Genomic DNA, 26,196 nt, shown 5'->3' on the forward strand with positions numbered 1-26,196 from the left:
AGGCCGTATACAAAAAATTGTGTACATTATATTATAAAATCCTCCCTATAATCCCCAACTTACAAATTTTTTCTAAAATGTTTGTGTAATGTCTAGCATTGTAATTATTATAAACAAAGCAAACATCATAATAGAAAAAAAAAAGACACTTAGTGACAATTTGGTAAAAAAATTAACAATTTGGTAAAAAAAGTTAAGCCTAAGCGACAATTTGGTAAATAAAATTATCTCAGGTGACATTTAACCCAAAAAATACAAAAATTTCCGACAAATTACTCTCAAATACTTAAATTAGTTCGTTTTTCGTGGTTTTTTACCAACCCTTTTTATGGAAATAACAATTTCAAGAAAAAAAAACTTGTTAAGGATCAATTTTCACTTATGTTTCATACCCTTTATTAACGAAATGTTTTAAAAAAGGGGTTGGAAATAAATTTGATATTGGAATTTAGCAAAATAAAAAGGAGATGGCATATTAATTTAAAAGGAAAAATAAATTTAAAAACACAAAAACAAATTTAATTAGAATTTTTAAAGAGTTTGTCGGAAAATACTAGATTTTTTGGTGTAAATGTCGCCGGGGTTTATTATTTTTACCAAATTGTCGTATATTGTTAGCTTTTTTTTTTAACCAAATTGCCGCCGGAGTAAGTTTTTTTTACCAAATTGTTGCTAGGGGTCTTTTTTATTTACCAATCTGGTCAGTTGGCCGAAATAGATCCCTACCGTGATAATTTTTATTTTAATTTAGAATATGAGGGTAAAATTTAAGCATATACTAGTATGAATAAATTAATGCTAGAATATTTTTCTATTTAGTAAAAGCTCACTGCCAACTCATGAAATTAAACCAGTACCACTATAATGCTTGCAATGTGCAACAGGTCAGTCAATGAGAATTTCAGAAAGGAAGCAAGTAGAGAAAACAGATATAACTAGTAATATCACTCTGTGAACAGGTACTTATTCTTAATATAATATTTTCGTGGCCATACTTTATACATACTTCTTTCGTCTCTTAACTTTTCTGTAAGCATATTTTAATTTGTTAATTTTTGATTGAGTGAAATTGATAAAAGACAAAAATAATTTACTTAAATTTATTTTATGTGAGAGTAAAATTGTATTACTCATGATAAGAAAACATATACTTCTTCCGTTTTTCTAAGTCTTACTTAGTTACTGTAGCTATGCAAACTAAGAAAAAAGGGACCATGTATGTGGGTAATTTTAGAATATGGATTTTACTCTAAAAATAATTGGGTCTTACAAAGTGGGGTTGGATATGATAAAAATGAATAAAAGGTTGTCATAATAGAAAAATTTAGAAAAACATAAAGTGATTAACACTTAGGAAAACAAAGGAAGTATGAAACAATCTTTTAAGGTCGACCTTAAATGAAATAGGACTATATGAGGCAAACAATAAGTGAGGAAGGATATGATGCTTACAAAAATAACAAAAACTGACAAACATATATACCTGTAAAGAAGAGATACCTAATCATTGGCATAACATGAGCTCTGTAACCACTACTACAACCTGTTACAAGAAATACTAGGAATCAATAATCTTTAACATAATCATAGATAAGATAACCCACCACCCTACTAATGATTCTGTTTGTTGTTAATTATACACATTAATTCATAATTAGTTGGCGAATAATTTTGTTTACAGCAATGTTTTACTATAAATACTACCCATCTAAACCTATCCTTTTCATTCCACAGTCCACAATCAAGCAGAACAAAAAAAACAGCTCAGTTTTTCTCTTTGAAATTGTGCTTTAACACATTCTTTTTTCAAGGAAGAAATGGAAGCTTGCAAGTTTACCTCCTTCATTGTGGCTATGATCATGGTTTGCTCGATGTTTGCCACCTTTGGCGCGGCTCAAGATGCTGCCACCGCACCAACTCCTTCGCCGCAGAGTGCTGGTGTGTCTCTGCAAGTGCCAGCCTTGGTTGCTGTTATGGCTTCCTTAGCAGCTTGGATGTTCTAAAAATGACAAACGTCTACGTATAATTTTTTTTAGTTCTCGAGTTTTCAGTGTATCTTATTGAATGTTTTGTGTAAGATTCTTTCCTCTAAACTTCGATATTCTTCTTTGATTATTCAATAATAATTTGGTTCAATTGTTTACATGTTCCTAATCTTTTTCTGAGTTAATTTAATTTTAGCAATAGAAATTGAATTTGGAGCATAAAAATGGCTATAACTTTAGACTAATGGTTGCACTACATAGCACATAATTACAGCCTTCTCCCAACCCCCAAAAAAGGGGTTCCGGAAATCTACCACATCTTGTAAACGATTGTATGATATTATTTAGGCGAAAACAAAACATGTTGCAATGGCTAATCAAGATCAAGATCCGACTAATAGAAGTAGCTCACCACACTGAGAACAGATGAGTTGCGCAACTCGGCTGATTATTGTCAGCTAATGTATATAGTAGGGTGATTGAGGAAGTTCACACTACATAAATATAATCACTAAAAATATTGAAAAATGGCAAACGTTTGTACACACTATCAAGTATGACAAACCATTCTTAAGAAAATGCAACAAAATCACCGTTGCTTGATAGCACCAAATAATTCTTCAAACGACCGTTTAGGAGCATCTGGACTAGCAATTATCTCTACTACTTTGTAAGAAGCCTCAGGATGATTTAATGCCTCAACAGCAACTTCAGCTACCTGATCCCTTGATATACTGCCTCCAGAAAGAGTATCCTATCAGAGTACAAAAATATAAACACGTAAGTTCTTGGCAATTGCACAAATGTACAGTAGAAGGAAGAAATAAGGAAATGAGGCAGTCACCTCTGGCTCCATGATTATATTTCCAGAAGGAGGATCATTTTTCAATCCACCAGGCCGTACAATTGTGTAGTTTATGCCAGATTTTCGGATGTAATTTTCAGCCTGTAGCTTTGCAACTAATACAAGTCCAAATACGTTAAGAAAGATGTAGGCTGGATTAAGGAACTGCCCCATTGCAGCACCATTGACTAAGATGGAACTAATAAGAATAAATCTCTTGACACCACGCTTGCGACATGCTTCAACAAGATTGAGGGTTCCATAATAATCCACCTGCACGAATGATGAGATCAAATAGACCAATTACATCATGCACAAACATGATACAAATGGATGTGTATGATAAAAGAGACGCAAAAGTGTGTCTGTTATGAATTTAAGCCTAAGCAATAAAAGGTGGTGGCTAAGAGGAAGAAACAGAATGTAACGACTGGTCAATTCAAAACCATATATTGTACAGATCAGCAGAGATATAGGGCAAGTCATTACTCCATAGCGATAATCTATTTTGATGATTGAACACACCAATAAAATTATATCAGTAAACATTATATTGCATTTTCCAGAAGTCACAAATAACAGCAACAGGCTGCACTTATTGTTGTCAATTGTCAATCAAACACTAAAACTTAAAAGAGTGACATAGTATACAACTGTTCTATATGGACCACACGGTGTTTAGTTAAAAATTAATTATAAGAAAATCAAGCTCACACTCACTAGTTTCCAAATTTAATATTCATATAGCTCTTAAATAAAAAAAGGGTAACACTTTGCACCAAAAAATAAAAATAAAATAAGGATAGCACTTTATCCGTGCCACTTAATAACAGTAGAAGCTACATACAAAGATTTTCTTACCTTCCATGGAGCCAACGGATCCCACGAGCGTTGGAATCCAGTTGCACATATTAAAGCCTCTGAGTCATCACTTATAGCTTCAGCTAACTTGTCTGAACCCTCAGTAACATCTGCTTTAACCTGCAAACAAATTATAGGCCTCAAATTTAAAAAGATGATCCAACTAATTTTGCTTCAAATTTATAACTTATACCTCCATTCTGGAATAAATGTATTTCAGTTTCAGTTAAAAAATGTCTTCCAACCACAGGAATTATAGTAACACCTATATGTTACTTGGATTCGGGTACTCCAGTCATACTTGAGTACATGTCAAAGTGTCAAGTTCAGCTAATTAACAAATAAATTCATGAATTTTGTCCTAAATAAAGTGGAAAGTATCCATAACTACATCCAAGTGTTGTTTTTGACACAGGTGCTTAAGGTGAAAAGATGACCCAAGTTTTACATTGCTAATAATAGCTGGTAAGCAGTGATAGGGAGGTTGAAAAGTAGAGTTATGTTGGCTATATACGGGGTTGATGACTCTTGCAGCCTTCTTTTTTACTTTGATCCTGAGACCTGCATACACTTCTTCTTTGCATGCTTATAATGCAAGAAACTGCCTCTATGCTCTTAGATTATAGATTCATGAAATCTGTTTGTTGTCTTGGATACTCTTGCTGTGGCTGATATGTAATTTGGTGGTGCAGGAACCTTGCCTACTGGGAAAATATAAACTTTCGAGTGGACCTTAGAATCTTTTGGTGCAAAGAGTGGACCTTAGTGTGAAACTGATAAAAGATTCTGAGTGGGCCAAAATCAACATACACCATCATGCCTAAGAAGACTTCTTTAGTTGATAGTTTATTAGGATAGAATTTTTGCAAAGGTTATTTACATGAATTTTGAGTTGTATTTGGTTGATACCTGCTGTAGTTAGTATTTGTAAGTTGGCTCTGCTGCCTTGGCTTTGGCACTCTCTTGGCTAGAACTGTTATGTAATAGTACCATGGTCAGCATTCTCGAGGATAATGGCTTTAGGCTCACCGTAAGGCAAGTCCCTTTTACTTTTCTAAAGATACGCCCCTCGTTTGGGTAAAGACAACTCATTTTCATTGGAAAAATTAAGCAAACATAGGGTTCAATTGATATAGGGTAACTTTCGCTCCGAATTAATCCAATCTTCGTTCCCTAAATACTCCTTACTAAAATCACACCATATCGACTTTCATTTTGCGATGTAGGGAAATTTAATCATCACAGCTACATCTTTCCAGTTGAATACAACTAATATAAATCTCTTAATTCATGAACTAAATGGTCTAAATTACCATGTTTCATGCCATTGCCAATAAATAGGTTTACTATTTTTATCCTAAAGATTTGATATAGGACTTTTCTTACAAAATCACACATAAATTCAATCCCATTTCCGTTTTCCAAACGAGCAGTAAGACCACAAACATTACATGTACCCTTAAATACTTTATAGCATGAAGCCATCAAATTCACTACCTATAAATCACTTATCATTGATTAACACAAATGTTGCTCATCTAGTAGCCATAATAAGTAACAATTCTAAAAATAAATTATCAAAACCACATACAAATATTTCATTTCTTACTAAAGTTATTATGAGTAGTATAGTATACTCACAATTTCAAGGGCAGAATTAGTCGAAAAGGTGGTTTTCGCCTTCTGAATGTCACGAACTCCAGCCTTAACAGAGTAACCCTTAGCCAACAACTGCTCCACAATTCTTTTCCCAGTGCTTCCAGTAGCTCCTGCTACAAATATCTTCCTTTGGGTACTCCCTCCTGCTTCTCCAACCTCCTTTATTTCACTTTCTTCCATCTAAAACATAACACATAACACAAAATTTGTCAAAATTCAGTTCATAATGTCAATTTAACAGGTTTTTAAGCATCTGGGTTTTCCTGAATTTTGAATTACAGTATATTTCATGAAGCAATTAAGCACAATGTCAAATAATCAATTGGTTATATCAATATAATAAGAATTTAAGCAAATGGGTATTTCTGAAACTTAAATTTTGAGCTAAATTCTTGAAGAAAATAAGCATAATGTCAAATAATTAGTTGATAATATCACTAAATTAGGAATAATAGCATCTGGGTATTTCTAGAAATTAATAAATTACCTTGGTAGCTTTGACAGAAAATGAAATTGGGTGGATTTTGTAGAGTGGAAAATTTGGGGTGATGGATTTGGAGAGTGAAATGGAAAGGGGGTGAAAGATACAAGTTTTAGTGAGGAAGATGGCCATGGAATTTGAAGTGCTACGCAATCCACCAGCCACTAATTAAGCTTCATTGCACCCTTCATCTCCTCAGTCCTCAATTCCTCATGTATTGGTGTATTGCCACGTACCAGGGCAATCAAGCTAGGCTTATTCTTTCCAATTGTTAGTTACGTTAGACATTGGACACGGGTGCGCAAATCATCGTGCACTTGAACCACAAACACTATCTCAAAATATGAAAATATATAGGTAAATTTGTGTAGAATTGCTTTAAAGATAAATTCTTTTGTGAATAACTATTTAATTTTTATTTTTTTTAATTTTGTATAAAACTATCTGTAAGTGGTAAAAGTTTGTCTAGTCTTTTCTCAAAAAAAAAAAAAAAAAAAAAAAGTTTGTCTAGTCCTATTCACAAACGATTTCCGTCCAATTGAGTCATTTGTAAGAGTCACTCCTACGATTTTTCATTCAATTCTCTGATTCTAGACCTTTATTGGCCAAAATAACCCCCAAAAACCTTTTACGAACATTTTTCAACACACAAATCGATAAAAAAAATATTAATAAATCGAAAGTGGGCCCCACTAACGGAATTTGTTTACGACGAAAAAACGACAAAGTTACTATTTGAAAACTATATGTATTTTGCCGGTTACACACTTACACTGTGAAAAGTGTTATAAAGAGGGACACAACGGTGAACAGTGAAATTAAGAGGTTTACTGCATTAAAAAATCCAAATACGGAGTATTTTTTTATCCCCTTATCCAAAATTCATTCTTCTAGCATCATTGTACCAATTAACTTTCTTCAAAAGAAAGCACTGTAGACTCATTCATTCGATTAACAGTGGTTGTCATCAAAATTGGCAGGTTCACAGAGAATAGCAAGCAAATTAGTCAAGATTTAAGAGCATAAAATCATGTTTTTGTTGTCCAATTTATGGAGGAGAAAATTAACTTTCATTTCTTGTACTAGTCAGAAATTCGATAATCTATTGCATGACAAAGATGACTTCTCTAATTTAAGAGATAACTCAATACGTAGTACTTTTTTTTGGAATTACTTTGAATGATTTGCAAATGGTGATTGTAAGTCTGCCTCGCCTAAGAAATTAGCTCATCTGCACTGACATCTAAGCAGCATAATAACAGTAGAGTCATAACCAACAAATCTAATTAGCTTAAGCTTTAGGCAAGGTACAAACCATTTACAACAAACAACACAATCTGAACGCTATCTAAAAGCACCAAGCTGCATCCAATTTCATAAAAACTATAGATACACAACATGGCAACACTAAAAACTACAAAGTTTCGGTTTACATCCACTTGCCTCATCATTACATAAAATAATGCAAACTTATACTTTTTGTTACATCAAATATGCTGCTTGAATGATTCAATCTCCTGCAATTCACAATACGAACTATCAGCTGAATTTCAACCTAGTTTCACAAACCTATACCACACGGAAATCACAGGGCCTTTTTTTTTACAAGGCCTTTAATTGTGCATTTACCACTGACCATATGAACTATTGTATGTATTATTCATCTATGACACTGAAAAAGGGACTCGTAAAATAGTCAATTACCGTCATTTTTTTAAATTGAAAGCATTGATGCTTTCCTGACAGAAAATTCTACATCATGCGCACTGTCATGTCAGCCATAATCATCAGTCTGTTATCCGTTTGTAATCTCTGCAGGCAGACATTAAAACTCAATCATTACTTCATCAAATATGCAGAAGACTAAGCCATACTTTATGAAATTAGAGAAATATGTTTAATGTATCGTGAACAACTACCTCTAAAAGAAACATTATCTCTGCCCTTGAGTAGCTAGTAGCTGCCTCTTCATTGATTACCCTGTCAATATCTGCAATAGTTATCACATCCAAATAGTTTGCTCGCATGTGCTGAGCTAAAATAGAATTAAATGCTTCCACCCTGTAGTTTCAAAAGGCAAAAGGTAAACACAGTGAGCAGTCCAAATCAAGGAATGCATTAAGTATTAGGTGAAGAGAGCATATGAAAAGAGTAGAGCAAGCATACCTCTCAGGAGATATGTTGATTGCTGACTGGTCTGCTGGTGGCTCATCAACTTCCATAGCTTCGGTTGCTTCACTGAATTGAGGAAAGAAGACCATCAGTTAAAAGAAAAAGTAAAATGGGGTAGACTACCATTCATCCAAAACATTTACAGCTTGCTCGACAATTTGAGCTCATAATATTTGTTCATACACTAGTGAAGATGGACAAGGCAGGAGATAATTGGATTAGTATTTGATAAGCTAGATGCACTTCCTTTTAAGAAGTTTAAACCTGATCATATTCACTCAAAGACACCATACATACCATCAACACTAACATAATTTAATGCCTCTAAAGAACTCTTGTGTGGCACCAGCTGGAGAGGATTCAAATGTTGCTTTTTAACGCAGATGTATGCAATCTTACATAGTTACCTCTACAACATTAGTAGTTGTTCGCTTGCTGTCAATCGGCCCTTGACTCCACTTAATGATTATTTTCTACTTCGTGACAGATAACCCATAATCTGAGTCATTCTAATTTAGTCCATTATTATCCAAACAACAATGTATAGCAATTTTACTTCAAGGGTTGTTGACTTTTCCCAAAAAAAAGAGGGTCGATAAAGAGTCCCTAAAATTATTACTGCTTCCGTTCCAATAATATCGCAACAATAGGACTTTTGTACTATTTATCACTCTTATTTGACCATATAATATGATTTATACATTAAGAAAAATATAGTCATGTGAGATCTTATTAGATTCATCTCATAAAATACTTTCACAATATCAACTTTTTAAAATTTTTACTCTTATACAATTATAAATATTTAACATATAAAATGTGCTTTGAAATGCGTAATTTCATCCTTGTTGCAATATTATTGGAACGGGGAAAGTATAAGCTTTGGAAGAATAGAATACACCAGCTAAAGAAAAATAATCTTTCTTACACAATACACTCTCGAGTCTACTGTCATCTCATCACTCACTAATCACTCGCAAATGGTAAAAGATAAAATGAGAGTATACGATGACAAAAGAATTACGCAATCACCAAGCTATTGCATTGTTTTTTTTGCAGTACATAGCCACTAAAGAAGTCCACATGCATGAAATTCCGAAAACTATTGAATTGTCAAGAGTCCATAAATATTGACCCCTGGATTGCTATCATATCATTAGTTAAGAACAAGGATGTTATTGCAGCCAGTGATATTTATTGCAACAAGTATTTAATATAATCTTTTCAAATTTCAATCATTGAGTTGTTATTGTGAGAGATGTGAGAAACATATAAAGAACAAGGATGCTCGTTACATACCCTTCTGTGGCAGCTTCATCCCCTTGGCCAGATCTATCATTGCGACGATGACGCTGAACTCGTTCATTGTTGTTAGCATCACGATCAGCTTGGCGCTTACTTTCCATTTCTCTCTCCCTTCCTTGCTCACGTTCATCCATCTCAGTCAATTCTTTATGATATATGGCAAAGTTCAGAACTTTAAGAGCAGCTTCAACATCAGATTTTAAAACCTGTAAATCAACTATTGTTAACTTGGTATCCTATCATAATAAACACATAATAAAGAATCTTAACAAGTGACCTAGAATAATAGACAAGTACTATTATAAAAGACCCCCACTAGGATGAACAACAAGAATAGTGTGTTTCCAGAAGTTGGTAAACCGTGAAGAGTAGTTGATCTTTTCATTAAATCAACCTCTCCCAGATATTTTCCATTCTCCTATAATGACAGGGAGCACACAAACAAGTTGGAAACTCCAAGAATTGTAGAATTTGTGAAAGAATCAAGACATTCAACCACCTTTAGCAACCTTATCCTCACTATAACAAGCTAAGCTTTGCCTAGTGGAAAGGAGAGTACCTTACAACCATGAGGTTGGAGGTTCAATCTCCACTAAGGGCAATTTGGTGAAGGAATTCCTGTACCTTTCCACCCACTTTTCAAATTGTCTAGCGCGCTAACTCGAGGGGTTTCGCCTTGAAAGGACCCTTCTTCTTACCTACCCAAATAATTTTATCTAGGCTATGAAGATTTTCTTACAAAAGATACAACAGAAGTGACAACAAAATGGCTAATGACAATCGATTCAAATTCACTTGGGCAACTTTTACTTGGTCATTGGCTTTTGGATTCAATTAAACCAGTTAATGATTATTTCAATGGACATAACTCTACTTCATATAATCTGGCAAGCTTTGACTCCTTTGAAAACATATATTACGCACTCACAGACTATCATTCATTTAACTCACTACGATACCTTTGACCTTAATCTACTCATTCACAATAATAGTAGGGTCTGGTCTGATCTGAATTTTGTGGTCTGACCTGGGTCTGGTCTGATTTCTTTGTCTGGATTGTTTGGTTTCCTTTAAAATCTTGTCTAGTCTGGACTGATTTTCTGATCTGAATTTTTCTGATCAAGGCTTTGATTGATTAGATTTTTCTGATGAAGTCTGGTACTCTGATCTTATTTGATTTTATCAAGAATAACTAACAAGAATAAGGTGAAGAGAATAAAGCCTAACAATGATAAGAATGAGAACCAACAAGATGCAAACAGGAATAACCGACTATGCCATCAGGGAGCCAGGACTATATAAAAGAGTGACAGCAGCAGCCTGCCAGCAGGAAGAATCCCAAACCCCTTAGTGGCTTCTGATTTATGAAACAAATAAAAAACAAACACCAATATTATTAGCATTTGAATTCTAATTACCGTTCTGCTCAATTTCAGCTTAGCATGTGCAGTTGAAAGTCGTATAATTGTTTCCAGTGTTCTGGCAGTGATAGGCAGAGTTCCACCCCCACCCTACAAGAAAAGGTGTGTTTTTCACTTATCAGTAAAATCATGTACATGGAAATTAATTTCCAAACAGTAGCTTGGAAAATTACCTTAGCATTTGAGTTAGCATTTCTAAGCTCTGCATATGCAGTTGCGATATTTTCAGATGCCTGCAAAGAAAGACTACAAGAATCAGCAAGAAAATCTAAATTTCAATTTCTATTTTATGAAACTATGTTCAATACATAGAAATTAGTTAGTAAAACAAAGGAGGGTAGCATGTTAAAACTTGGCTACCTCGTCACTCAGCTCTGGCTGGACTCTGTGCTTTGCATAATGAATGTATTTCTTAAGAAAATTGATTGTTAAAGTCTCTTGCTTCCTCCCCCTCTGAGCCTTCTTTCCATGCAGCATTCTATTAAACTTGACAAAGACAGATGAACCAGCATCTACCTCTTCTTCTCCCCCATATTGTGAATTATCAAGTGTCCCGTCTCCTACATACATAGACAGTTAGGTATACATTTCATAAACAGAGTTTAAGAGATATACTCCACATAAAAGGGTAGTTACCTCCATCCAGTTGGGAGCGGTAACGATGCATACGCAAGACATGCTCAGAAATATAACCATCTATCTCGGGATCCATTTGGTCCAACACAATAAATAGCAGATCGAAACGAGAAAGTAAAGAGTCTGGCAGTCCAATATTCTTTGTGGGAGTCAATGATCGATCATACTGCAGCACAAAATAACAATTTTGAAATCAGGGCATAAAACAAAGGGTACATGCAAAAGCATGCGTATAAAATAACACACAGCTCAACTTACAGTTCCATAGATAGGATTTGCAGCAGCCACAACACTGCATCGAGCATTTAGGGATGCATGGATACCAGCCTTTGCAATGGTTACTGTCTGCTGTTCCATAACTTCATGTATAGCAACACGATCTAGGTCATTCATCTTGTCAAACTCATCAATGCATATGACACCACGATCAGCAAGAACCATGGCTCCAGCTTCTAGCCTTCTTTCTCCTGTTCACACCAAACACTTGTTAACTGAGCAGTCAGAAAAATCAGAGAAAATGATTAGAGCATCTTAAGAGGTATAACCTGTTTCCTGGTCAGAAGTCACAGCTGCAGTCAGACCAACACCTGAGGAGCCCCGACCAGTAGTTGAAATGGCCAATGGTGCAATATTCATGATTGCTCTTAGCAGTTGGGACTTAGCGACAGAAGGATCACCAACCATCATCATGTTTATGTCACTGGTAATAAAGGATTATTAGTTAGCACTCTTTCTAGTGAAATACAAGTATTAAAAAGGACCGCTGTAATTCTGATGAGAAAAAAGAAAGAAGTGAAGCAGAAAGTTTAGATGTAGGACTTGTAAGTAACTAACCCTCTTAAGTGAGTTCCATTCTTCAAATTCTTCTCAGTCCCACCAAGCATTAGTAATATAACTGCCTTCTTAATCCACGAGTGTCCATAAATAGATGGTGCAAGGGAATTGCCAAGCAGATCAAATATATCTTGCCTATCAGCTATCTTCTTAATGTTCTTCAAGTCTTCAGTGGAATAAATAGGTGCATTTGCCTCTTTATTCAGCAGGGTCACATTATTAGCTATGAGAATTGTCCTATGAAAACAATGGTCATGTCAATTGCTAATTAATGTATAAACAGTCTGGCCCAAAGTAAAAGAAAAACAGCTTCAGCACCATTATATTGTGAGTGGCCAAACCTGAAAACTCCATTCACACTACCCTTATTTTTTCCAGGTAGAGCTTTGTAGACCCCAACTATTGCAACTCGATCTCCAGGTTTGCATGCATCAACAAGGTCATCCTCAACTATGACATCTATAGTTCTTGGAAGCTGGCCAGGGGCAGATTTTTCAGGCACTTCTTGCATTGATAAAGTTTGATGATCTTTGTATTTACACAATCCATATTCAGTCACCAGAAGGTTTCCATTCTCATCCTATAAATGTGTTTACTTCATAAGAAAAAAAACATACATGCTTATTATGATAAAGAAGAGTCTTAGAATACGAAAATTGAGCATTACCCGGGTAGGATAGACAGAACCGGTAGGCAAGCCTGTAGAAGATGTAATATCTCGATACTCTCTGGAAGTGAATCTGCCAGTTGAGGGGCAGAAATGAACACTTTTTACAACCTTAGGTCTCACAAGAGAACCTGAACGAGGGAAAAAGTTTATTAGTAGCATTCTATGAAATGTGAGAATTTCTATTAGAATAAACAAATTAAAAAGACGTGTGAATTAAAGCTTGAATCTGACAGCAGTTATCGATTACTTTTATTTCAAATTCATTCAACAAAGCATATAGAATGGCGCATGAGTTTGAAGAAAAACCAGTCCTTGTTTTAAGTTGGCTAAATTGCACAAACACTTAACATTTTCATTCTAATAGACGAACTTATAGTCATAACAGGTTTCGACTTTCAGGGAACATCAACAAGCCTCACTCATCCTGATCCAAAGACTCCGGAGGAAACAAATGATCTTTAATAATTGTACAAATCTCAAAAGTGAAAAACCAAATTCAACCACTTCCACTGCCAAATACTGCTTGACAAAAATGTGACAAAATCCATCTTTTATCATAATAATGCTATTTTTCATTCTTTAATCAACTACCCATTTTCAGAACTTCTCCAAATGACTACACAGGCAAGTTCTTTCTCACTCTTATGGTTACATAATACATACCCAAATGCCAACTACTCACCCCTAACCTCCCTCTATACCAAAGGGACCGATACAAATAAATCCCAGGACTTACGAACAAAACTTCAAGCTCGTATCGGTCACAATTACAGAAAACAAATCAAACCAAAAATATCATATTTAAACTAAAACACAACACAAATTTCAACACAAACTGACAATCAAACAGCACAAATGAACACTATACTACCAAATAATCAAGACAAAGCTAAAAGAGGGAAAGAAAAATTACATTTCGTAACGATTCCTTCGACACAAACCATAGAACCAATGAACTGCGACAGAAGATCTCTAGGAGAAACCCTTCTAGAAACAAATGGGCCATCAAACCCCACAACAACTTGCTCGCCTTCCTTCAAAAACTTAGGATCAATACTCCGAGTAACTTCCGTCACCGCGTCACAAAACGGTTGAATGTACTCAGTAGGATTCCTCAACAACCTAACAATCAACAAAACCCAAAAACCCTAATTTTAAAAAAATTCAATTTTTTTTCAAATTAAGGAAATTAATCAAAAGGGGTAAAATTATTTGCAGAAATAAGATAAATCAACCTGCGAGCTAAGTCGGAATTGTAGTCATGAAGGTCAGAGAGGTTGACGATTACGCGGCGGCGCTGCTTGTTCATAATCATTTTCCGGATGGTATCCATGTAGATTCCATGACCCACCTGCTCAAATCAAGAACAAAAGAGAAAAAGGTGAAGATTGGGATAAAAATGAGAAGAAATGTTGAGGAAATTGGATATGAGAATTGATGAAATTAGGGTTTAATACGTCGTGATCTAAGAAGTCGAGAAAGGTGCGCTTGTGAGCTGCAAATGTTTCTTCACTGATGTCCATTGAAGGTGCAACAATGGCGGATGAGAGAGATGGGAGGAGAGAGAAAGAAGAGAGAGGAGAGAGAAAGAGGGAGTTTTGGAAATGTTGGTTGACGGAGGAAGGGCGGGGTTTTCAGATGAGGGAGTAGGGGTTTTTGGTTTTGGCGGGAAAATGTGATGTTGTCTTCCTTAATTTGGCGGGAACAAGTTTGATGTACCGTATGTGTCTTTCTTTTCTTTTTATTGTACGTATGAATTTCGTATATTTAAAAAAAAAATTATACTCCCTACGCATTTTAATCAATAACTAGTGTATGTCCCGGATGATGCCTCGGTTGCTAGTTTGTGTATTTCTTTAATTTGATAATTATATTCAATTATTTGTATAATTATATGTGGTTTGAGCATTGTCTCGAATTGTCACATTTTTTTACCTTATATCTATTTATATTCTAGTTTTGTGAAAAGTAAATGCATTGTATTACCTCTAATTTACTTAATAAATTAAAGGAATATATAATATTATACAAAATTCAAAACATGAATAAAAGTTGGTTGAGTTAGTAAATGTATTACCTTTATGCATTGGAGGTTCTGGGTTCGAATCTAATTTAAATCATATTTTATTTTGTTAAATGAGAAATAGCAAGCTTATGTGGCGCATATTCTTTGGATAGTAACATGGGCATGTGACATGGCGTATATATTATGAAGAGTGCCATGTGGCACCGTTCTTTTGAAAGAAACGTATATTTAGTTAGGTGTATATACATTATATAATATATTTATTTTAATTTTTATATTAAAAAAGGAATACAAAATTAAAGATTAAGGGAGGTGACATGTGGCAACTAAATGATTTGTGATGTGTTTTTAAAGGGGGGTGTTATATACCGCCAACAATTTTTATCAAAACCGCCGACAGTTAAAGTGAATGGACATCAATAGCCTTAGTGCCCACCCATATTCCTCTTTCTCTTTTATTTTTTTTCTCTCTCATCACCCACAAGGCCACAACCACCACTTCCCAACCACCATCAATCATAACAGCAGCTATACGTCGGAGAACAAGAGAAGCGTCGGGCCCGGTGGTGGCGACAATCGGAGGTAATGAACTGGTATCACAGTGGTTTTTACCTCCGATTTGTTTTAAGAAATAATCCGGCGCTCATAATCGACAATAGAATGATAACTATTTATTGACTGAAACATCGAATTGGAAGAAGCAACACAATTGTTGTAGAAATTCTCAACAAAAACCTTATCTGCTGATTTAGATAGCAACCCAACTTGGGCATTGATTGTGTTCAAAATGTTCAAGTCCACTGAAAATTCCCTTGTTGAAGAACAATAGCAATGTTCTGACAAAACATGAACAAGCAAAAGCACATTTATTATTATGATGAATTACAGTACACTATTGAAATTATTAAGAGCAACCATATTATTTATACATATTTCTCATATAAACTTATTTATACACCTAATCAATCACTTCTTTAAGCAATACATGTCTTCGTGAGCCACTATTCTGTATGCACAACTAGTTGTGCTGATTTGAAGCAGAGCCTCACCCAAAACCGATTAAACACTAGGGTAAGCGATTTTGCACGCCCGGTCAACCGTGGTCAATCGGCGCGCAAAACCGGTCACCCGGGACGGTAACTGGTTTTGGACGCCGATTACCGTGGTCAACCGGCGCTGGAAACCGATTACCGTCTTGGGTGACCGATTTTTAGCGCCGGTTGTGCTGGTCGCCTAAATTAAAAAAAACCACCTTCCCACGCGACGAGGGAAGGTGGTGGGTCGTCGTTTCCCGATGATTGATGACTGCTGACCTGCTGTTGGTGGTTTGGCAACACAAAAAATTCTGATACCTCTTGCCCTCTTAGTTGTTCGTTGTAGACACCTAAAAATGTCTCCCCAAAACCAAACCCGATGATGAACAACCTTTCACCGCCATTATTGGTCGGGTTGATTATTTAATCTTAGAGTGCTTAAATCCATGTTTAAACCAATACATTTCACCAACTAACCCAATTCTTAGCCCATTTCCCCAAACCATAACTTATTTTCCACTTTTCGTGTCAATATCACAATAATTGGTCTTGGTTGCACTCTAATGTAGCTATCTTAGGTGCAACAAGAGGTGGCCCAATTTGCGCGGCCCAAACCAACCTCCATCATCCAATTAAAAGCCCGCCCAAACAACATAGCTTCCAAAGCCTGCCCAGACAACATACCTTCCACAAACCCACTATATTTCAAAAAAATAAACAAATAAATAACAGTCAGATTTTTTTTAAAAAAACATCATTTCATAAATTAATTTCCAACTTCTCCCAAAAATTCAATTAATTCCCAACACTCTTTACATTCTCTACCCTTCCTCTAATTTTCTCTCTCAAAAAAAATTGAAACCTCCATGAATATATGAGACGTACTCAACCTTCAACACAAATTTTACATAAAAATCGTCACTTCCCAACCGCCATATTTAAAAAAAAAAAAAAAACCGTTTAATCATTTCAACATTTAATTTCTTCTCCCTATGATTTTCCCTTTATAACAATCAAACAAAGTTTATCCTCTCTCCTCTATATAATTTGGGTACCTTGTGTTCATAAAATATTTTGAAATTTTACAGAAAAACCGTCACTTCCCAACCATCATATTTCTGTAATATATATATATATATATATATATATATATATATATATATATATATATATATATATATATATATATATATATATATATATATATAAAACCGTTTAGCCAATATTAGTGCATGTTCATTATTTGGATACTTTATGTTCATAGAATGTTTTGAAATGTTCATGTATAAATATTTGTTGTTCATATGATAAATATTCTTAAATATTAATGTTTATAAAATATATTCATATTTTGAATGCTTATGTTCACTTTCTGAAATGCATATGTTCATATTTTTTATGCATATGTTCGCTTTTGGAAATGCATATGTTCACTTTCAGGGAACCAATGCATGTGTTCATATTTTGAATGTTTATGTTCACTTTCTTAAATGCATATGTTCATATATATTTTATGCATGTGTTCACTTTCTGAAATGCATATGTTCACTTTCAAGGAACCAATGCATATGTTCATATTTTGAATGCAGATGTTCATTTTCTAAAATGCATATATTCACATTTGTAATGCATATGTTCATATCTATATTACTTATAATCCGTATGTTTCATAGTCGTTTTTATATTTCTCATTTTTCTTGTGTTTATAATTAAATACCTTATGTTCATAATATTTGTATTTTATACTCATTTCGTAGGAGGGATTTATGGATGATTTTATTGAGTTGGTCAAAACTTTGGGAGATTATATTGAAAAGAAATTGAAGGATCCTTAAAATCCTTGTATCTTGAGTCAAGATGAAGAAGTATTTGGAATAGAGTCTTTCTTCAAATCCTTCTAGCAGCATGCAAAGTTACTATAGTCCTCATTAATTCAGAGTCTTTGGCTTCGGTAAATACAATTGCATCTGTACTATTTGATAATAAATAAATAACAGAGCGTGTTCTTAATTTGAACACTACATGTTCATAACTAATGTACAAATTGTTCAGAATACCCCTAAAATTATTCATTAAAATAAAAATAATGTAATATTCATTATTTAAGAGTCAATGTTCATAGCTAAAAAATGTTACAAAAATTGCAGTCTGTTTACAATTACAATTAATCAAAGTAATCACAAAATCATTAAAAAAAAATCACATTCATAGCAAATCATCAATTCATAACATTCATCATAATCATCGCAAAATACAGACGAAATTCATCACAAAATCACCATATAATCAATGAAAATAAATATTAATCATAAATTAACATAAATCTAATTGATCGAAAAAATCAGAAATAAAACGAAATTAAAATTGCATGTTCATAAACCTAATCAATTGAAATCCATCACAAAATCACCACATCCTCAATCAAATTAATATTGATCATAAATTTACATGATCTAAAAAACTCAGAAAATCAATCGAAAAAATCGAACAAAAGAGGAAAATAGAAAAAATAGAGGAGAGAGAAAATTTTGATCAAAATTGTTACAGGAAAAGAAAAGTGGAGAGAGAATTTGAGAAAAGGAAAGTAAAAATTAAGAAAAAGGAAAGAAAGAAACTCAGGAAGGATGTTAGCTACATAAAAGAAAAAAGAAAGGGATGAGCTGCGTTTCATGCACTACACATTGCGTTTAGCATTGTTGCAGCTATTCTAGCTGTACTAATATGCAGCCAAGAATATGCGATATCACAAAACCGAGAGAAACTGATTTTATGGTCCTATAATTTTTGATCCAATTTTTATTCGGTTGGATAGGAATTTCAATAAGCTTTCCAACGATATATCATAAGCCCAATTCCAATTTAAAATGAAAAAGATATGAGCAAAACACTAAACTCGGCCCAAAACCGACACCCTTTCACTAAAATGGCCATATTTTAAAATATACAAAATATTTTGGCTTGATTCTAATTGGGTTGGAAAGTAGACTTGATAATCTTTCCAACGATATATTATATGCCTTATTCCAAGTTACAGATCAAAAGTTATCATAATTTTAAAAACGCGTAAAAATAGGAATTTACTGCGTCAAGGCAAAAAGCCGCGACGGGGGATATGCTGACGTGTCACGGTACACATACCATGACACGGTGTTTTCACATGTTTTCTCCGAGCTTAAAACATCAACAAACTTGATCACCAAAAATTATTCTCTCTTCCTCTCTTATACACCAAAATCATTCTCTTTTTCTCTCTTATGCTTTAGCCTAATACTAGCCTTCCCTATTCTCTATTCATACATCCCTTAAGCACTCCAAGGAGTCCATACAACACCCGAAGTTCTATACTTAAACCAAGACGTGAAAGGTAGAGTTGACTGAGGGTTTGGACCAAATCAACTCTATTTTTTATTTAATTTAATTTAATTTCAATTTGATTTATATTTTTATTGAAGTTACTAACAATTTATTCATGATGTAGCAATTCAAGGAAACACGAAAAGTGAGTAATTAATCACTTAATTACTCTTATTTTTATTCTTGTTGCTAATATCATGATTAAGTTTATTTAAATTTGATTTGATTAACGTTATATGGTTAAATTGCTTCCAATGTTAATGTTGATTTTATTATATTTTTATGATCACCATATTGCATGTTTAAAGGGAATATGTAATTGAATATAACGGCTAATAAGATAATTTGGACGACCGGTTTAAGTTCCTTTTTAATCTTGTTATTAAATCAAGTGATCACTAATATTTAGAATTATGTGTTGCTGTAACACCCCCGATTTACTAACTAAATATAAACAAGAAATAAAGGAAAAATAAACAACCTTTAAATAAAATTGCGGAAGCATACGCCTAAATCGGAGGTATTATCGCTACACTCAACAACCTGTCAAGTGTTAAGGCTTAGAAAATCTCAAAATACAACTCAATAATCTAAGTGAGCTATTTATACAACTTTACAAACTCAATATAAAAACACTAATCGATCACTTGAGCTCCTTTAGCTACGATCACTTGATCAACCTGCTTAGAAAATCTTAGCTGCTCACCATTACGGACAAATTCCAAAATAGATCGTCGCAGGGCCACCAAAAGAAAAGGACATGGCCGCAAACACAAATAGCACAACAAAACAACACACATGTCAGCAAAAAGCTGAGTAATCACCACATATCAGAATAAAGAGTATAACAAAATAATCAACATTACTAGCTCAATTAAATAATGTCGTAGTTCAAAACTACATTACACATATACACCTCAAGAGTAAAAGAACTCCTACTCTGAAAATAACCTTTGTCAAATAAACCTCAAATAAAACTTTACTCTAGTAACTCATATATCCCATAAGTGTGCCATGCTCTTTGTTCTATACCTAGCCTTGGACATGATTAATTCGAATAACAAACCAACAAGTATAAAAACTTGAATACTCTCAATAACCAGAAAACACCTTGAACCAGACCACATACGGGCCAATTCCCACTAGAGGGGACCATTGAAAAATAAATAATAAAGATTGTACCTCATTCTTAACTCATGATTATCATCCTCTTACCAACATGCCAAGGAAAAAGGTATATAACGCCGAGCCTCAAACCAAGAACAAAATAATATGTTCAACCTTTTGATTTCATACATTGATCAAATAATCTTTCACATGATAATAAATAATATCTCAACAATGGTACAGATTCCCAAATAATATAACAATTCAAAATCGATTCAATCCTAATATATCTCAACTCTTATAGGGCAATTAAACTAATACCCAAATATAATTAACTCACAACCCAAAAATAACACTCTGCATTAATAACCCTAAAACCTCAAAACATACTCCCTATAGAAACAACATTAAAAACCCTAGAAATTATAACACAAACAATTAATACGACAATTAAATCATATAATACAATACATACACAACTAATCATATATATATATTTAAATATATATATATATAGAGGAAGGCTCATGTAAGAACCCTCCTCTATATAAGAACCCAATCTTATATAAGAACCAATCTCAGCCCTTTATTAGTTTTGATCTAACCATCTAAAATGATCCTTTAGTAATGGCATTTCTGTAATTTTGAGAATTTCGTATTTAGAACATAGAAAAAAAAAATAGAACATAGAAAAAAAATTTAGAACATAAGTAGGATAAATTTAGAACATAAGAAAAATAATTTAAAAGATAGCAAAAATTTAGAACATAAACAACAAAAAAGTTAGAACATAAGAAAAATAATTTAGAACATAAGTTGAAAAAAATAATCGTAGCATAGGTAAAAATTAATAACATAATCTGAAAAAAATAATTTAGAACATAAAAAATATTTAGAACATAAGCTGAAAAAATAATTTAGAACATAGGAACAAATTTAGAACATAATCTAAAAATAATTTGGAACATAAGTAGAAAAAATTTAGAATATAGGAAAAACTTTAGAACATAAGCTGAAAAAAAAAATTTAGAACATAGAAAAAAAAAAATTTTGAACATAAGCTGAAAAAAATAGTTTAGAACATAGGAATAAATTTAAAACATAATCTAAAAAACAATTTAGAACATTGGAAAAATTTTGGAACATAAGTAAGAAAATTTTTCGAATATAGGAAAAACTTTAGAACATAAGTTGAAAAAAATTTAGAACATAGGAAAAAGTTTAGAACATAATTAGGGTTCTTATATAAGAAAGGGTTCTTATATAAGGTGGGGTTCTTACCGGATCCCTCCCCTATATATATATATATATATATATATATATATATATATATATATATATATATATATATATATATATATATATATATATATATATATATATATATATATATATATGACTCTTCTTTATATAAAACCCAATGATGTCCCAATCTTTTATAAGAACAAATCTGCACTGCCGATTTCCTTTAATCTAACCGCACACAACACACCTTTAGTAATGGCAATTTCATAATTTTATGCAACTTAGAATCTGATATTTTCTTTGTTCTTCTCTTCCCCGCACAGTTTCTGTCTCTTCTTACCACTATCTTTCTCTCTCTTCTCTCAACATTTTCCCCTCTAATCTCCCCCAAAATCATACAAGTTTCTTCAAAATTTTTATAAAATCTGTGTAAACTATTGATTATATTACAACATATCATTGATTATCATCATCAATTTTTTCAGATTTTTTGTTATGGTTTTATTTTAAAGGTATGATGTTAAATTAGGGTTAATTTATCAATCTTATAATTTCTATACTTTTTTTTTTGTTGAATTATATGTTTAATTCGAATTATAATTTCATTGATTTTTGTGTTGAATATCAAGTTTTTTTTAATTCAATAATTTCAATTAATTGTGTAGTATTTTCATTATTGCTTGCTTTTGACCGATTTTTTGAGTTTTTTTGTTCTTCAGTTTGATTTTCTTGTTCTTCTTTTTGTTCTAATCATTCCAGATCTTGTTTAAATATAATACTAAGGTTGATTGCTTGGTTTGGTTGTCTAAAGTGCATAGTCTTGGTTTGGTTGCTTGGTTCTAATTTCTACTTTGCATTGTTTGAGTGTTGATTTTGTTTGTAATTTTAATTTCGTTGTTGATCTCAATTCAGGTTTATAATTTTAATTTCATCATATAATTTTTGGTTTTTGTTTAGAAAAGTACTTGGAAGGATGAGTACATGTTACCTTTGATAGACCTTGATTAATTTGTTGCCTTATTGGGATCCCGTTTGGTTATTGTTCCTAACAGTGTGTATTTTGCTATACTGCTTTCTTTCTGAGTTGAATATTGTTTGATCAATGTCCATGACTCCATATTTTGAAGACAATCCAAGAAAACCATGAAAGTCATTGCTTCATCATCTTTATTAGAGTAATATGAGAGCTAACAATAAGGCCATAGTCACAAATAATTATAGTAATGAGATAGAGTTCTTGCTGGGTCTTTGGGCAAGTGGTTTGTTATGCTCAGCATGAACCACTTTCTCAATGCAATGCAATAATTATTGGGTTACACAAGAACTGCAATGAGATTGAACATCTAAGTTCTAGTGGAATGGGTATTTGCTTAGATTACCTATTTGTCTTACATGAGAAAGATGGCCTATATTAAAACAACCCAATTTTTAAAGTTGGGTTACAGTCAAGTGCCCTCCCTGCACAGCAAGCTCATCCTCTATAGACCATTGAACAGTGGATGAACAAGCTCACCCGATGTCCTTTTTGAGCAACTTTGAATATTTCTACATGAGATCAAAACAATAGGTAAGCTCCAACCGATTCCTTTCGTGTGTCTTCCTCTATATATACTCCTTAGTAGAAAAAAAAAGAGTATATTAATTGTTTTAAAGTTGCTAGCCATCATTTAAAAAGTGTTCAGAGTTTTCAAAGGAATATATGTCAAATGTACTATTACTAGCCGTGATTAAAATGCTTTGTTAATAATTTTTCTTTGGTTTAAATGTTTTATATCATTAGCCTACTAGCTCAACGGGTAGAGCATTGTGCAAATGCACAAAAGATGTGGGTTCAAATCTCACGTAGGTTCATTTGCGTAATGTGAAGATGAGAGTTTGTATAAGAAATTAGTTGTAACATAGTTTCCATAATAATTAAACCATTAAAGCTAATTTTTTGTTCGTATAACCTAGTGCTCATTTGATTTTCTTTTTATGATTTTATTTATATATTTTTTAAAGATAACTTATGTAGGAATCGAACCTACATCCCTATGCATTTCATAGTGCTCTACCACTTGAGCTAATAGGTTTAAGCATACTCAACAATTAATTAGCGTAAACTAACATGGAATTTCACCATTACGATAACACTATGTTCTAAAAAATATTTTAAACTTTTTCCGTCTATGTTCTAAATTTTTCTACATATGTTCTAAATAGTTTTTTTTTTTTTTTTTTTTTTTTTTTAAAAAAAAAAAAAAAAAACCTCTAAATAGTTTTTCATATGTTCATGTTCTACAATTTTTCACTATGTTCTAACAATTTTTTCTCCTATTTTCTAAATGTTTTACTTTGTTTTAAATATTTTTCCCCATGTTCTAAAGTATTTCCCATATTCTAAAATTATTTTTCCTACATTCTAATTTTTTCTACCTATATTATAAACATACGATCTAAAATTTTTTGTCTATGTTCTAAACATATTTTCTACATTTTTTTTCCTATGTTTAAAAATCTTCGGCATATATTCTATTTGATTTTCCAATGTTCTAATTTTTTTTTTTTATCTATGTTCTAAATTTTTGTCTATGTTAAGTTTTTCTGCCAATGTTCTAAACTTTTTTTTGTTCTAAATTTCTATGTTCTAAATTATTTTAATACTTGTATGTTCTAAATTCTAAAAAATTTTCCTATAGTCTTAATTTGTGCTCTAATTTTTTTTTTCCTATAATCTAAACATATATTCTAAATTTTTCCATTGCTTTAAACATATGATTTAGATTTTTTCATATGTTTTAAATTTTTGATGTCTATATTCTAAAATTTTCCCCCTATGTTCTAATATTCTTCCTATGTTCTAAAGTTGATTCCATGTTCTAAACATACGCTTTAGATTTTTTTTCTTTATGTTCTAATTTTTTTTTCATATGCTATAACTTCTTTTCTTATGATCTTTTTTTTTTTTTTTTTTTTTTTTTTTTTTTTTTTTTTTTTACTATGTTCTAAAATATTTTTACTTATATTCTAATTTTTGTTCTTATGTTCTAAATATTTTCTACTTATGTTCTAAATTGTTTTCCTATGTCTAAATTTTTTTCTACTTATGTTCTAAGTTTTTTATTTTTTTTTCTGTATTCTAAATTTTTTTTTCGGCTTATGTTCTAAATTTTTTTTTTCCTATGTTCTAAATTTTTTTCTAGCTTATGTTCTAATTATATTCTTTTTTTTTTTTTTTATTTTTTTTTTCTCCTATGTTCTAAACTAATATAGCTTTGGGAATGCCCCCATGACAAGGAGACATTTAAAAATGATGTATTATTGTGTTAGGTTATGCAAGCACAACTAACTTATATATTGGCTATTGCAAAATCTAAAAGCACATCCAACTTGAAACTAGGCAATATAATAATCGGCATTAGCTTTAAAAATATCCATTAGCAATTATGTATCTTTAATATTGCTAAGTAAGGCCTTATTATTTCTGGATAGAAAATGAGCTTATAGCAGCCAAAAGTGCAGCAACCAAGCTGACACAAGCACAAGAAAATCTGCTAGAATTGCATGCTTACTATCAATAGAAATAGAAAATATTGTACCATTTGCAATTAAAATAAGTACACTGCTACATATTATATGACTTTACTTTTTCAAAGAGAACGCAAATCTACTTAGCACAACAGATTGGTAAATGCTTTTTTTCCCAAGAACAGTAGTCTTATGATTGCCAATAAGGTTCCGGTACAACCTTGGTCGATATGAACTAACAGCAAATGTATCAAAGATCAAAAGTAACATATTCAAAGCTATCTATTCATCTTTCAAAAAAAAAAAAAAAAAAGAAAACTATCTATTCGTCATTAGCATGTTTTTGGCCTAAATTTGAACATAGTAGATCTTTAGAACATAATAAGTATAATTAAAATACAATACAATACTTTATACAAGTTAAAAAAAAACCTTAAATCACCAATCTTATATGTCACAAAATGTCGAAAAACAATGAATCTCAATACAAACTTAATAACACAGCAACTAAGCACAAAAACCTCTTCAATTTTCTTTTCTGTCAGTCATTTCATTCCTCAAACACTTAGCGTTCTGCTTCTAGCAATCAATCGACTTTAACTCATGCGAAATTCATGAAAATCAAATTAGAAAATCGCATAAATCAAATCGCAAAAATCAAATCTCAAAAATCGCAAAAATCAAATCGAAAAATCGCAAAATCTACTTGAACATCATGCGAATTTAATGAAAATTTGAACAAAATTGAAAAAAAAAAAAGGTACCCGATTTGAGTAATTTAGGTTGTTTATGAGATTGAACAAAAATTCTTCAATTTGCAACAATTTGTGTTCGATTTTTGTGATTTGAGGAGAGAGAAAATCAAGAGATTTGAAAGTTTGAGGAGAGAGAAAATTTTGGACGTAGGGTTAGGGGTTTGAGGGACGATATGTGTGTTTTAATCTTAACCGTCCAAAGTAACTTAATTCTATAGCTAAGATTGGTTCTTATATAACTAGGGTTCTTATATAAGGAGGGGTTCTTATCGGATCCCTCCCATATATATATATATATAT

The 26,196-nt window shown here is 32.5% G+C and overlaps 2 protein-coding genes across 2 annotated transcripts; both read right to left on the reverse strand.

Annotated features, from left to right (window-relative positions):
- Positions 1–2,464: 2,464 nt before the first annotated feature.
- LOC145579212 (uncharacterized protein At2g34460, chloroplastic-like) lies at positions 2,465–6,063 on the reverse strand. Its single transcript, XM_081636460.1, has 5 exons — positions 5,837–6,063; positions 5,332–5,529; positions 3,691–3,810; positions 2,830–3,102; positions 2,465–2,739 (listed from the first exon to the last, which is right to left on the reverse strand). The coding sequence occupies exons 1-5, from the start codon at positions 5,960–5,962 to the stop codon at positions 2,575–2,577; spliced, it is 882 nt and encodes a 293-aa protein (XP_081492586.1). The 5' UTR covers positions 5,963–6,063; the 3' UTR covers positions 2,465–2,574.
- Positions 6,064–7,135: 1,072 nt separating this feature from the next.
- On the reverse strand, positions 7,136–14,493 carry LOC145579213 (DNA replication licensing factor MCM3 homolog 2-like). Its single transcript, XM_081636461.1, has 17 exons — positions 14,326–14,493; positions 14,104–14,219; positions 13,782–13,990; positions 12,866–12,996; positions 12,540–12,778; positions 12,199–12,435; positions 11,910–12,064; positions 11,623–11,831; positions 11,365–11,530; positions 11,089–11,288; positions 10,902–10,961; positions 10,726–10,818; positions 9,302–9,513; positions 7,997–8,068; positions 7,750–7,891; positions 7,535–7,642; positions 7,136–7,347 (listed from the first exon to the last, which is right to left on the reverse strand). The coding sequence occupies exons 1-16, from the start codon at positions 14,389–14,391 to the stop codon at positions 7,583–7,585; spliced, it is 2,367 nt and encodes a 788-aa protein (XP_081492587.1). The 5' UTR covers positions 14,392–14,493; the 3' UTR covers positions 7,136–7,347; positions 7,535–7,582.
- Between the last annotated feature and the right edge of the window lie 11,703 nt (positions 14,494–26,196).

Source organism: Chenopodium album, chromosome 14 (genome assembly GCF_948465745.1).
Source record: "Chenopodium album chromosome 14, dcCheAlbu1.1, whole genome shotgun sequence".
NCBI lineage: Eukaryota > Viridiplantae > Streptophyta > Magnoliopsida > Caryophyllales > Amaranthaceae > Chenopodium > Chenopodium album.